This window comes from Dermacentor albipictus, chromosome 7, assembly GCF_038994185.2.
Source record: "Dermacentor albipictus isolate Rhodes 1998 colony chromosome 7, USDA_Dalb.pri_finalv2, whole genome shotgun sequence".
Taxonomy (NCBI): Eukaryota; Metazoa; Arthropoda; class Arachnida; order Ixodida; family Ixodidae; genus Dermacentor; species Dermacentor albipictus.
In genome coordinates this window covers 77,969,896-77,983,499 of record NC_091827.1, presented here as the reverse complement: position 1 = coordinate 77,983,499, position 13,604 = coordinate 77,969,896, and the positions used below count along the sequence as shown (strand labels likewise).

General features: G+C 49.0%; 1 protein-coding gene across 3 annotated transcripts in view; it reads right to left on the bottom strand.

Moving 5' to 3' along the window:
- LOC135899023 (uncharacterized) overlaps positions 1–12,550 on the bottom strand; it is a 29,193-nt gene extending 16,643 nt beyond the window's left edge. For 2 of the 3 annotated variants that reach the window (XM_070522394.1, XM_065428270.2), the window contains exons 1-3: positions 12,425–12,550; positions 6,766–6,976; positions 4,632–4,653 (exon numbers count right to left, since the gene is read on the bottom strand). In XM_070522394.1, the coding sequence (XP_070378495.1) occupies positions 4,632–4,653; positions 6,766–6,883 (140 nt within the window). In that variant the 5' untranslated portion in view covers positions 6,884–6,976; positions 12,425–12,550. Of the gene's footprint in view, positions 1–4,631; positions 4,654–6,765; positions 6,977–12,341; positions 12,378–12,424 lie in introns of those variants that run through there. The other variant, XM_070522393.1, reaches the window with a different exon arrangement.
- Positions 12,551–13,604: the final 1,054 nt, after the last annotated feature.

Below are 13,604 nucleotides of genomic sequence, written 5' to 3'. Positions count from 1 at the left end.
TGTGTCAGACTGTCTCGCTCCTGCGGCGCTCGTGCTAAGTCAGCCGTGGCGGATATAGCTTTCTCGTGCCTTACGGTGATGTACCTTGTGAATAAGATGACAGATGTTTCTGTGGGAGCAGTAGCGACCGTAGTAGAGCCCGGGCTGCATATATTGAAAGAAGTCGCGGGGCGCGGTAGCGCTGACTTTAGCGTCACAAGTTGGTGGCTGGACATAATTATATTTATTCAGTCGTGTTTTTTACTAATTGTAACAACGTGTCATTATTTCGCATTATTGGCGGCGTCTCCATGACACCAAAGCGGCAACAGGGACACCAAAGCTAGAACCCGAACTGGTCTGTGGGTTGGAACTCGCCGAGGCCTGCGCGTGCCAGGGGTGTATAAGATCGGCTGTCCGTTATCGCTGACAGACATTTTGTTTTATGTTAACACCCCCTGGCACGCTTCGGCCTCAGCGGTCCCAACCCACGGGCCACCCTGTTTCCAGCTTTCATCCCCCGCTACCGCTTGGGTGCCCTGGAGATCCTGCGCCGTCTGCATTAGTATAACCTCATGGGCTCTCCTGAGGCGTCCGTTTGCCGGTTGCAAGTACCTTCCTGGAGCAGTTCTTCTAAAAAATCCAACCTATCGTCGCGACAAAAAAAAAAAAAAAGCAACCCGCTACTTATACAAGACCAGTAAGAACATTGCCCCTTAAGACACAGCGATAACCAAATGGGGCGTCCGCGCCCACTGCCTCACCACGCGGGCAGCCAGCAGCTAAGCGTAAACAAACTCGACCGCACTCCGCAATGCTGGCATGTCTGGGGACAAATGACTACAACACGTGCTGAGAAACCTCTGCGCACAAACGGCTGGCGATCCCTCAAATAAACGTCTCGCGATGCATGGTAGTTGCGATGATCGCGACGGCGCATGTGTCGGCGTAGTGTGGTGCCGTATGAAAAATAAGATGTATGATCTCATAATGTATTTGGCCCGTGTATGTAGCCTAAACAGCCTAGCTGGTAGTTCGTGCCCATATGAATGTTGCGGCCACACGAATCTTCTTTTTTTATTCTGCTTGATCGCCCGCGGATGTGCTTAGTGGCGATAGATTAGTTCTTGCTGCGCACAAGGGTTTGGAACGTCGATGCTTGTAAGAGTATTATCGTTATCGCTCGCTTACTCTGCGGACACTCACGAAACGTTCAGCTTGACATGTTCGTGAGCATTTGGTATATACAGTCACCGACACCCATGCTCCAGCACTTCGATTCAAGAGTACGCCTATTAACTTATTCTTTATGCGTTGGCGCTATAGTAGGCGTTAGTTTGCGCATGAGTTGGGATAAACGTGTGTAGATAACGTGCAAGAAACGAAGATACTCCATTTGTCACTGTGTAACGAGCGGTACACACTGTTCCAAGACATTCCGGAGTTGAAGTCCTCTCTTCAGAGGTTAACGATACAACGCTGGCGCATGAATGGATGTTTTTTATCCTGGAGGAAGGTCACGCATCGAGAAGGGCCGACAAGACAGGCAGTCTAGTCCTTATGTAGCAGCGGTCCAAGAACTACGCCTCACAGATTCGTTTCATTCCTCAATGTGCCAGTCATTACTATTATTATTTTTTGCCATAGAGTTTCCTACAATAATTACTGGGGGGAGCCCTGGCGCAGCGATCGTTCACCCACCATGGGAATCGATGGGAATGATGGGAAGATCATGGATTTGTCTGATGTTCGTGCTTGTGGCTTCAGACGTTCTTGCGACTTCGTTTATTACGCTTAATTTATCTGCCCTGTTAGCAAAAATTTGCCGAGATTGTCGTTTTAGCCACTCATGCGCTTTGAAAACTTCCTTCGGCTAAAAATTACTCTGGCATGCTGGACTAAAATGCGCTACATTGCATCGTTTTACTATGGCTTTTGTCGGTGCACGTGTTCGTGGCGCAATGGTTTCAACATTGGACCTCTGTGGTAAAAGTCATGTGTTCGAATCCTGCCGTCGGGCAATATTAACAATGTTGCTTTAATTATGTGTTACACGTACTTCGTTCAAAAATTACCAGTTTACAAAGGCACGAAACCGTTTGAAGCCAGCAGGACGTAGTTTAGGCAAATCCATGCACTCCCCGTAATTTCCATGCTGGCCTAACCGCCCCGATTGCAGATCCCGTAGACACTAGCGCCAGAGTTCCCTCTAGTAATTATTGTATTGTAGGTAATGGAGTGACGTATTGAGTCACGCCAGATAACAAGATATATTTTAACACTCACACTGGTGAACATATGGCGATCGAAGACCAAGCGGCACACCAAGCGCACGTGACTTCATGGTTCTCTTTTCCCTTCGAGCCATCGCAGCGAAAATAAGTAGACGCCACAGGGCCTTCCCCCTAGTGAGGAAGCCGCGGGCCTGCTGAACGGTGCGAAAACAATAAATTAAGGCCGTATCTGTAGCAAAGCGCACTCTAGGACGGCGATATGGAGGTTTGAAGGAGTTTGCAGCGGTGTGTCTCCTTATCGATTCATTGTCTAAAAAAGCCAGTTAAAGACGGTCAATAAGACGGTCAATGGATACGGTGTCTTCGCGTTCGTTGATCATTTCTGGAAAGTGCTTGGGCATACGGTTGATTACCGTTACAAGGGGCCGCCGCATGGTGGCTGCAGCGGAGCAGGAACTGCGTCTCGGCGTATGAACACGTGTGTGCCATCGCTGAGGTGCGGGCTGACAAATGTGTTCTGACAAGTGGGGCGAACAAGTGGCGGAACAATGGCATCCATCATCGCTCAGAGTCGGCTGGCGTAGTTGCCGATCTCAAAAGGCACAGGTGATGACTCTGTAACAAAAAACTCTCCGGGCACACGGCGTGTTGTGCCAAAAACAAGTTCTGCCGCACTACATGTCGCTCTTCAGTGCAGTCCCAGGCCGAGGATGTCAAGAGGAAGCCGTTCCGTCCATTGCATGGTGTTGTCGGAACACATTATAGGCGGCCCTTAACTGTCGATGAAAACGTTCGACCATTCCGCTAGACGCCGGATGGTAGGCAGTTGTCTTCATAATGTGTGTGAGCCCTAGAGTTTCCGAGATGTTGCGGAAAAGTGTGGACTCAAACTGACGACCGCGGTCAGCTGTGATGGTAGAGGGTACAGCGTATAGCCTTATCCAGACCTCGACTACAGCCAGTGCGACCGTTTCAGCGGTAATGTTCGTAAGCGGAACAGCTTCGGGCCAACGTGTAGAACGGTCGACGCACGTTAATATATATCGGTGCTATTGCACGGGAGGCAAATGGCCAACGATATCTATGTGGATATATGACTAAAGTGGGCATCAGGAGGTGGAAAACTTTCTACTGGGCCGACTGTATGTCTATAAACCTTAGCCTGTTGGCATTTCAAGCAGCCGCGCGCCCAGCTCCGAACACCAGAATTTGTATGGGGCCACGCATTTTTAGTGGTTACTAGGCGTTGAGTCGCTCTCGTTACCGGGTGAGGGACAGTGAGCGTAGAGCTTCAAAAACGGTTCGGCGAAAAGCTGGTGTACATATGGATGACAGCGGTTGTTTTAACTATCGCATATAATGGGAACGCCACTGCAAGGCATGGAAACTTCTTCAAGCACGAGTGAAGTACCAGTGGCGCAGAGGTTGCTGAGATCGTCGTCATCGCGCCGTGCTGCGGCCAAGCGTGTGAAGTCTACGTGGGGTCTGGTGACGGAGATCGAGTCGACGCACAGAAAAAGAAGTAGTCGCTACAGTATGACACTCTATGCTTTTCGCAGCCAACTTCGGCACACGTCTTCCCTTTACCGCTCCACGTTTCCAAGCACGAATAGAGCCCAGTGTGTTAGCGAACACCCGGTTGCATATCAGACAGCTGATCACACAGCAACAAGGCAGAAGCTGTAATGGTACCGTGCGCTAAGGCAACGTGTGGTGACGCAACACTGCTTGTGTTTGCTAAGTGTGGGACCCAAAATTACAACGTCATCGAGGTTAGCATCCACCTTAGGTTACGGAGAATTCTGTCCATAGACCACTCAAGGGTTGCAAGGAAGTTGCTCAGCCAAAGCGCAAGCGGCATTACATGTAACCAGAAATGTTACAAGGTGGGAAGCGTTTATTTAGAAGGCTCGGCGTTAGAGGACTGTATGGGGTGAGGTCACCAGACTGAAACCAAAGTTCTCGTCCTCGCCCTCCTACAGCTCCTTCTCCTCGTCTTCGTGCGCGCCGTTAGAATATTATGTTCAGTTATATGTAGATTAGCAGCGGCCCGTTTGCATCCTTCCCCTTTCATGATAGCCATGTGCCCACCTTCGAAACCTTTTCACACCATCTTCCTGCGCCCCGCTATTTTTAAGCAGCGTTCTGGCGACGATTGTGTTCTTTGTGATATATCGTTCTGTTATTGCGGGCTATTGTGTTCACCTTATATTCAGATTTTTATGTCACTGTTTGTTTGCCATTGTTCTTCTGCGCCTACATGCAATTTATGCATAGCACAGGTCCTTCCGGCAGTATTTTTCATTCTATTCATGACACACTACTTTCCTTCTGTAACATGCAGTCCTCCCAAAGGCGCGGTAGTCTGGCTGACAGTAGTAAATAAAATAAATTAGAATGACTAGTTTATTTGCTTACGTAGTGGTCGCCTTCCGCACACCTGCCAGAATAAAAGAAGAATTTGGAGAAAGTACGCATTAGTGGACATGGTGAAAGAGAGGCACCACGGTGCTACGAACATTCTTGAGAATAAAGCTGTTCAAAAAAAAAAAAAAACTTTGCCTCAAAGTGTGGTATTTTGGTTTACTGCGTATGTGGCAAGCGGCGAAAGCGGCAGCGCATTGCTGACGTACTACAATAATTTTGCAAAGCCTGCGGCAACTTCAAGCTGTTATTTAAGAGCAATTTCAATTAAATTTTGACCCGCGTACAAAGCCTGAAGTTTCAGATAGGGCATATTTAGAACAGCCCCCGGACAAAATTTTACGTTCGAAATAGGAGTGGGTGCATGCCAAAAAGCTCGCAAAATAAAGACATCCTTGATACCTAAACTAAAGCAAAAAAGAAAAAGGAAAGAAATGCAGCAACCACTGCGTGCTCTTCGGAAGTGGCGCGTGCCGCAGAACGTTGAGATGCACCGAGGATCCTCGGCATGGCCTCAGAGATTTGAAGGCGCCCGCTGCAGCATGCAACGCTGAAAAGTCTTGGAAGCGACGTGTTGGGATTTACGTCACATCCGCTAGCCTTTGCCGGTGCACGCTTCGTTTGCTTAGGGGTTATTTGAAGGCTGGGACAATAAGGCAATCACACAATTGCCAGCCCTGCAACTCGCCCAAGATTCCACGAATAGTATACACTGCCCATTTATAACTAAATTAGCCAAAGTGAAATTTCGTTGCAGTCGATCCCGTCTAACTCGGGGCCAATTTCTATCACTATATATAGTTAAATACTAGTGAAGCTGTAAAAGGCTTCTACTAGACAGGCGCATGGAACGATTTCCATGAAACATTTTATGCTTAATTAAAAGGGAAGGATATGTTCTGCCGTTTGTAGCAAGCAGATTTGTAGCAAGCAAGCAAGCAAGCAAGCAAGCAGGCGTAGATAGTATCTCACGCCAGTCGAACAGAGCTGATAATTGTTACATTCCAGCTCTCCGCTCGCAAGAGCAAGATCCAGCTTTGCCCGGCAATAAGCTATATACGCCACACGGGAGGCTTTGCACTTGTGTCGAGATTTCCGCCTCTGAAAGCGTAAATAGCCTATCGAGCACGAGGTTTGATGAGAAATATTCCGGAACGCATGCGCTTTAGGTAAACGAGATTGAATGAAGTTGTCATCGAACAAAATTGTCTTTACTTTTCTGTTATATTCTTGAAACAAAGTAGCGAAATTTTAGGAGCTTTAATGAACAATCTTTAGGCAATTACACATTTTACGGCTGTACTTACTGGCGAAATGTGTGCCTGCAAAGCTTATAAACCATTTTACAAAGCAGCATTTTCAAGGATAGCATAGCGTCTTTGTCAAAACTACTGATACTTGTTTTTTTTTTTTTGAAGTCCCATTTTCTCCCCGGCTGATATCGTGCGCATGATGCCGTTGCCGCGTTAAAAACAAAGATGAACGGCTAGTGTCTATCGCATAAATAGCTATTCGCTGTAAAGCCTATTGCACTGGCGTCGAAAAGTAAATTAGTCCCAACTTTGTACACCGAAGCATGGGCGGCATCCGCTTTGTTGAAGGGGGGGGGGGGCAGCAGGTTACCTACGCCTGGCCTGTGCTACCCCCCCTCCCCCCCCCCCACGCCTTCATAGACTTCCGGGGCCACGGGGCCAAGCAGCATTAGCTAATTTTAAGGAAAGTTCGAAACATGACAGTTCGGAAAAATAAATATTTTATGCAACCACCGCGCTATCATTGCAAAACAGGTTTCTGGCAAATGAAGCACAAGTGTTGCTCGAGAGCTGTAATTGGCCGCGTCCGGGAGCACTCCGTGCCAGGCATTTTAGCAGCCCTTCGTCGAAAGACTGTTCTGTCTTGCTCTGATAAAACTAAATGGTTATTGTATATATATATTATTGAAGGAAGCAATGCAAACTGTACCTTCATTCGCTTGCTTAATTTTGCGCTTGCTCCCCTTCGTTGAGTTCTAGTTGTTCCTACCTGCTTCCAGAAGCCCTCTTCGAGAACATTTTTCTGTGAACGCGAATGGGCCGTAGCGACGTGGCTGATACCACGTACACCCACTGGACCACGTATAGGTTCTCACCGGCACTGAGTGGGAGCGCGGCCTCGTAGAACACCTCGTTGTTGGCGACGTCGAACTGCGTCACCTGCGCAGGGGGGGCCACAGGGGCCGGAGCTGCCGGTGCCAACGCCACATCCATCAAAAAGCCGCCACCGGAAGTTGTCAGCGGATGTCTTCAGTCGGGACTGATCCGAGCGTACACCTTGGACGTGAGCAACAGCGGGGAGAAATCCTGAAAGAGCACTTTATACTAAATAACTCATTTAAATATGTCTATTTTGATGAATACATGTTAGGTTTCTCCGATAGCTTGTAAATTAGGCTAACCGTGGTCGGAGGATTGGTTTCGCGAGAATAGGATACGAGAATGGCAGACAGGTAGCGACCCCGCCTTACGATTCCGGCACCATGTGTGCCGTGCTGCCAGATTTTAGCATCGTTCAGTCAGGGCTAGTTAAAATTTTTATTGCGATGGCGATTACATGAACGCTCCAGGCGCGTTTCTGCCGTCGTCGCTGTCGTGAGGTTCCGTATAAAGTCCGAGGGCGATGATAAAAGCGTCGCCGCGCGCCGTATGTGCGAGTGAAAGCGTGCCAGGGTGAGCCGGCCATTGCAGCTAAATCTTGCGCACGCAACGGCGTAAAGCGAGGAGGAAGCGTGCCGTCGTCCGTAGCGCGCAGGGAACCGGGAAGAAGGTAGGAAGAGGAGGCGAGTTCTACGCCAGGCGGCCCGGGCCACACAGCACGTGCCCGGTCGGGCCGCTGTATGTTGAAAGCCATCTGCGACCGGTACAGAGTACGCGCAGCGATGTGTTTTCGCGGCGTACTGTGCGTTGATGCGAGCGGGCGCACGAAGGTGAATCCGCTCGCTGTTGCTGCCGCGTTTCCTCACTGCAGCGTTTTGACAGCGAGTTTCCGCGGCCATCGAGTGAGATGTGTTCCTGTTGGCTTGTGCACGCGTGACACCATGCTTGTTAAATTAGTTAGTATATGTTTATGTTTACAAGTTTATGCGGCCAATAAAACTACTATCTTTACGTCGTATAAATGTCCACTAATTTGCTATCGCAATCACTGCTTCGCCTTTCGGGCGAAAGTGCGACTTTTTTTTTCAGAAAAGCAAAGCTTTTGAAAGCGAGATACGACTGATCCCGGCAACATTCGCAGACATAAATTTGTCTGCGCAAGACACATGAAAACACTGCCGAAATGGTGACGTAAAATAGAGGTCATGAGTAGCATGGTTTGGTAGCCAAGTTCAAAAAGCATAATTCGGGCTTCAGTCTTTCCGCTAAGAGTTTCTCACTATTTTATCTAGAAGGAAATCTCGTGCTGTTGAGCTGCCTTGAGCATGGAAATGCTGGGATATGGTGGCTTCAGATGCGCATCGTTCGGAGAGAACCAGGACACCTCGAAGACGCGCATGGTTATAGCACCATTCCGTCTGTCACAATAGCTCCTTTCCTGCTAAAACGGCAGGTAAAGAACCGCTCTATAAATGCAACATTCGGCAGATACGTGCCTGGTTGGGGACAACTTAATGAACTAGCAATGAAAAGTCCAACGAAAATTTGCTTTAATTTTAAACCTGACGTTTCGGAGCCCCACTGGCGACTTCAGGGGTGAGATGGCGTGAGGCGTAGAAGTGCTTATATGCTTTCTTTTTAACGCTTTACCAGGCGCAGACATTCTTCCCAGTCTTTCAGAGTACACTGCAGTGTGGGAAATGTCCCGGACCAAGGAAGCTCGCAGTTTTTTGCCACCGCACTGACTTCTCTGTTTATGTGGCGAATGTAGTTGTTCTGTTGCAAATTTTTTTTTCTTTTTCCGGGTTGTTTTTACTATAGCCAAAATCGACGCGGGGCATCCTGTGCAGTTCATGCTACACACAATTACTTGTGCATTTGCTACTGAACAGTGGCCTACATGGCGAGCGTTCGAGGATTCTGACCATGGAGAGAGGCCTGCAAGCGACGACAATCCCCGCCCCTCGCACCACGCGGCCAATTTCTCGTTGACGCCTCGAACGCATGGCATCGAGACACGGTGCAGTTGCTGGGGAAGGTTCAGTTAGCGGAGGTCGCGGTGAATGAATGCCTTTGTATAACTGTTCATCACAAAGTCATGCCTTACTGTGGTTTCTTCCTCCTTCTGAAGGTGAGAGACGAGCACATTGTTTCGGCTCTCTTGAAGAGGTCTCCAACTACGGCAGGTGGGGTGATTAGAATTAGAGTGATGATATCGTCCTGTATGTGTCGGTTTTCTGAATGCGGAAACAGACAAGTTCGGTCGCTCTCTGTTCAGCAGGACAGAAACGGAATTTTCGCGTTCCATTCTACGCTGTATAGCCGGCTCTACGGAGTTCAAGTGCGCGAGCAAATTGTTCACCTCGGATACCTTCATTACGCAAGAACAATCGTACACGTAACGCACAAACGCTTTCGGTTTTGAGGGTGAAAGTGCAACGCGCCTTCTTTTCAACGTCCTCCAGGGCGAGTGCGACGACTGTGACGGAGATTGCGACACCCATGGGAGTTCCACTACTCTGTTAGTAGAACTGGTTTTTGAACGAGAAATAAGTGCTTGAAAGGCAGAATTCCAATAGCCGACATAAGTGATTATTAAATGTAGGAGTGCAGTCTTTGAGTGTGTTGTCATGTTCGAGTGCACAAAATGTCACAGGAAGTGCGAGGGGCACAGGCACACTAGTGAACAGCGAAACTACATCAAAGAACACCATGTGTCGTTGTCGTCAGCTAGACTCGCATTGGACGCCATTTCCACGAAGTCTCCCCAGGGGCGATTGTAGGTTTCCGTTTTAACGCGATAGCGTTAAGGAGCTCGTGTCGCAGAAAAGCCGGTGTCGTCGGCGTCGGTGTCGGCGTCGGCGTCCGCGGCGTTGACCATGAGCGATAAATCATGGCAGGTGCTTCATAAGTAAAAAGCAACTTCCAAGATTGGCCCGGTGGGAATCGAACCAGGGTCTTCGGAGTGTGAGACGGAGACGCTACCACTCAACCACGAGTTCGATGCTTCCAAGCGGTACAAACGCGCCTCTAGTGAATGCGGTGTTGCCTTCAAAACGAGCCGTGGAAAGTTATACTGCGGTGTATATCGGTAATTATGAACATGTAACGTACAAAAGTCGCAATTACACGAGTTGGGAAGTGCGTTTCTGCTGCATTTCTTTTGCGCTTTCCGCACACGCAGAGCCATCTTGCGGCAAACACAGAAGACCCCCTCCTCTCAATGTACGGCGCTGCCCCGACAGGAGGCGCGCCGCGCGCGCATTGGGACCGCTGCCAGGCGCGTCGCGGTCCCGACCCCCTCACCCCTGACGACGCTTCGCCGTGCTCCCGGTTGCAGAATCAAGCGCCGTTCCTTTCTTTAGATTACTATCTATCTCTCTTCCCGTGCCGATCACGACGTTTGGCTGGCGTAGATCGTTTCCCCTCCGAGACACCGAGTTCTTTGGTTCGTTCCGTTCGCTCAGGCGCACGTTTCGTTGCCGCGCCGAACGCTGCATTGCTCGACGCTCACCGCGTGATAGGTAGGCGCTAAGTCCGATGCGAGGCGCATCGTAAGTGATCGCTATGCCGTAGCGCATTGTCTTATACCCCTTGGCGGGTCGACGGGAACGCTGTCGCGTCCCACTCTTGAAGGCGAAGCTTAAGCGTCCTCCAATTTTTTCCATTGAGACGAGGAAGTTTCTTATGAAGGTAAGTTGACAGGGCTCGCAGGGGGAACACGTGAAATTTACTACGCGCCATAGAGGAATTCTTGTTTTCTCAATCTTTGGGAGACCACAGGAGCTTGGGGCGGATCCGTTTCTGCATATCAACCTCAAGTAAAGGGTTTTGAATTCTGGATGTTGCTTCAAAACTTAGTAGAGAATTTCGTTCATCTGGATTTGGGCCTGCCACATTGGATCTATCTTGATCCTGGTGTATGCATCTCCGTTAAGAAGGTCCTCCACTTTCTTCTCGTTGTCAGCTCGTTCCTTGATGACAGTGTTGTTCCCGTTATCGGTTGGAAGGACAACGATGTTTTTGTCCTTCAAGTTTTATAGAGCCTTTACCTCGTCGTATGGTAGGTTTTTGTTTTGGCGGGTGGGTATCTTAGGCAGTATTCTTATTACTTTTAGCCTTGTTTCTTGATGGACGATAATTTCCGGATGTTGCATACTGTCCTCGACCACTGCAATAATTAGGAGGGAGGCGGGGTGATTAAAACATTGAAACCATGTACCTTGGCCAGTACGGATATCTCCGGAGTCCAAAGACGCCAGGATGATAGGTTCGTCACAAAGGTGCTTGGAGGATTTACCGGTGGCTTTCGGTCACAAACCAGGTTGCTGAGTTTCTTTTCTTTGAGATGCCTTGTGCTCGCTCGAGTCTGCAGAGGCAGCTTTCTTTACAGTGTCTTCCAATGATGGCATGATTCCGCGAATACGACGTTCTAGATTGCGCAAATTAAAGAAAAGGTCCAGTTCTTTCTTCCTTTCTTCCACTCATGTATTCCAGCAGTAAGCAAGTGTTGACTGCTTTTGGAGATGATCTCCAACCGGACGTTTCAGACGCAGGTTGTGGGGGAGGACACCATTCTCTTTGCCCTTTCGGTTAAATTCCAAGTGGCACTTGAACAAAGACATTCCTTCGAAGATCCTGCTAACACTCTTATCAAAGTGCACGGTCTTTTGGCCAAAATCGCGGTGTATAGAATCAAAGGTAACATTCGGCAGATATCTACCAGATATGGGACAATTTAATTAAAGAGCAAGGACATGTTCAAGCAAATTTTATTTATTCTAAAAACCCAATGCTTTGGAGCCCGACCGACTACTTCTTCAGGGGTGAGATGATGTTTTTACAAGCGCACTGACACTTTTCGCACTCTTTGAAAGGAAACGGCGAGAAGAGTTCCTGAAGAACGACTGGTGTTAGCCAACATCAATCAGTCAGGCCAGACCAGGCCAGCCCAGGCAAGGCAAGGCAAGGCAAGGCAAACAAGCAAGCAAGCAAGCAAGCAAGCAAGCATCCTAAGAATTCGCTCCAAGTGGAACCACCTTGCGAACTTCCGCGATAGAATTTGTAAATTGCAATATGTGCCATAATGCAATTAGTTAAAACATACATATAATTAATGAACTGTTGATATTAGTCAATTATATCTCAATTGTTTGTGCAAGTAATGTCCGCCTCTCCAAGCAGACCAGCTCAGGGAATAGAATTGTGCTATCTGCCACAAGCAATTAAAAGAAAAATTGAAAGTGTTCGCTGAAACACCATGTACGTATACCAACTATAGGCTACCAGAAACTTTCTTGTACGTACATCACGCAGCACGTCGGTAGCCTGACCCTGAAGTTACCATGCATGCATGTGCGCACTACACCGTGTGGGATTAGGTCACTTTGTTTAACATTAACATTAACTTTAACGTTAACGCTACACTAGAACCCTATATCGCAAGAAGCGTATGGTCCTAACACGGCTTGGATGCGCTTCGTGATCGACAGTCGGAGTACGCATGTACGTATACGTTTGCTCTGCATCTCCTAAACGACGGAACCTCGTCTCTGCAGTCTGTAAAGTTTACCGGGCTTGAGCGGCTGACTAGGTCGAGATGCGTGAAACGTTAAGCTTTTCTAGTGGCTTCTATTTGAAAAAAGAACAGGTTACCTGAGGTGACAGCTCTTCTTCTTCCCGATATCGGGGATACACGTGTTAAAAGTAAAATGATGATGATGATCGTGATGATTACAGGCATTGGCATAAACCCACATCCGGGGATTTACCAAGAAGCTGGTGGTAGCACGATGAGAAAAAAAAAGTAAGGCCAGTTCCACGCAGTGCATGCTGTGGTGTTCACTTTCTCAAGTTTTAACTCGTGTTTAGCGCGATTTTCATGAAGGTCTTTTGTATCGATCGTTGTCGTAGTTTTTCTAGATGCGAGCTTCCGTTCCAAAGTGCGCACACTCTTCAGTTGCGTGAGGTTGTGATCAAACCGCAGTCTATCACACACCTTGCAGCTGTGGCCGCACTCACGGTCGAGGAATTCTTTCTTGAACCGTTCATTGGCACCCTCCGTGGGAGGAATCTCTCTGCGTGGACGTCTCTGCTCGGCTTCCTACTCTCGAAGTTGGGGGTTAGCTTGGCTCTGCTGGCGCTTGGCTTGGGTTGTCTTCTCCTAAAGGTAGGGCTTGCTTGCCTCCCACGGCGCTTGGCTTGAGCTTCCCGTTCTCAATGCTCGGTGGTAGCGGCTTTCCTCCGCTGGTGCTTTGCGTGCGCTTCTCGCTCTCGAAGGTCGAGATTGGCGCGACGTCGGCAATGCCGCTCTCGTGCGAGATCCCGCTGCCGCTTGTGCCGAGCGGAATCCATGGGGCGAAAGGGCGCGGGCTGGCGAAACACCTGCTCCTATACCTCTTTCCTTCTCCTTCCCAGGCGCGCTTTGCCCCCTGCCCCCCTGTGTGACACCGGACAACGGACGGCGAAGGCTTGACTTAGAACAGCTCCATTGTTTAAATTCACCGGCGGTTACGATACTCCCTGATGCGGAATTTCAGCGCATCTCTATACGAGTTCTCGTTCCGCGATTTATTCGCTGGCGCGGACAATGTGTCACGCGCGGCACGTTGCAAACGGCGCGAACCGTTGCAATACAAGTAAGGCTCGAGCACAACGATAGCGGCACACAGAGTCGGCGATCGGCGAAAATCTGATCTGTGGGTCAAGCGCGTCATCTTTTATACATGACTCGTCGGAGGTTACAGAGTAATCGGTGGTGCCCGCGTGGCTTCCACAAAGTACAGTAAAAGCTCGTTAATTCGAACCGCAAGGGGAAGCCGCTTCAGTTCGAATT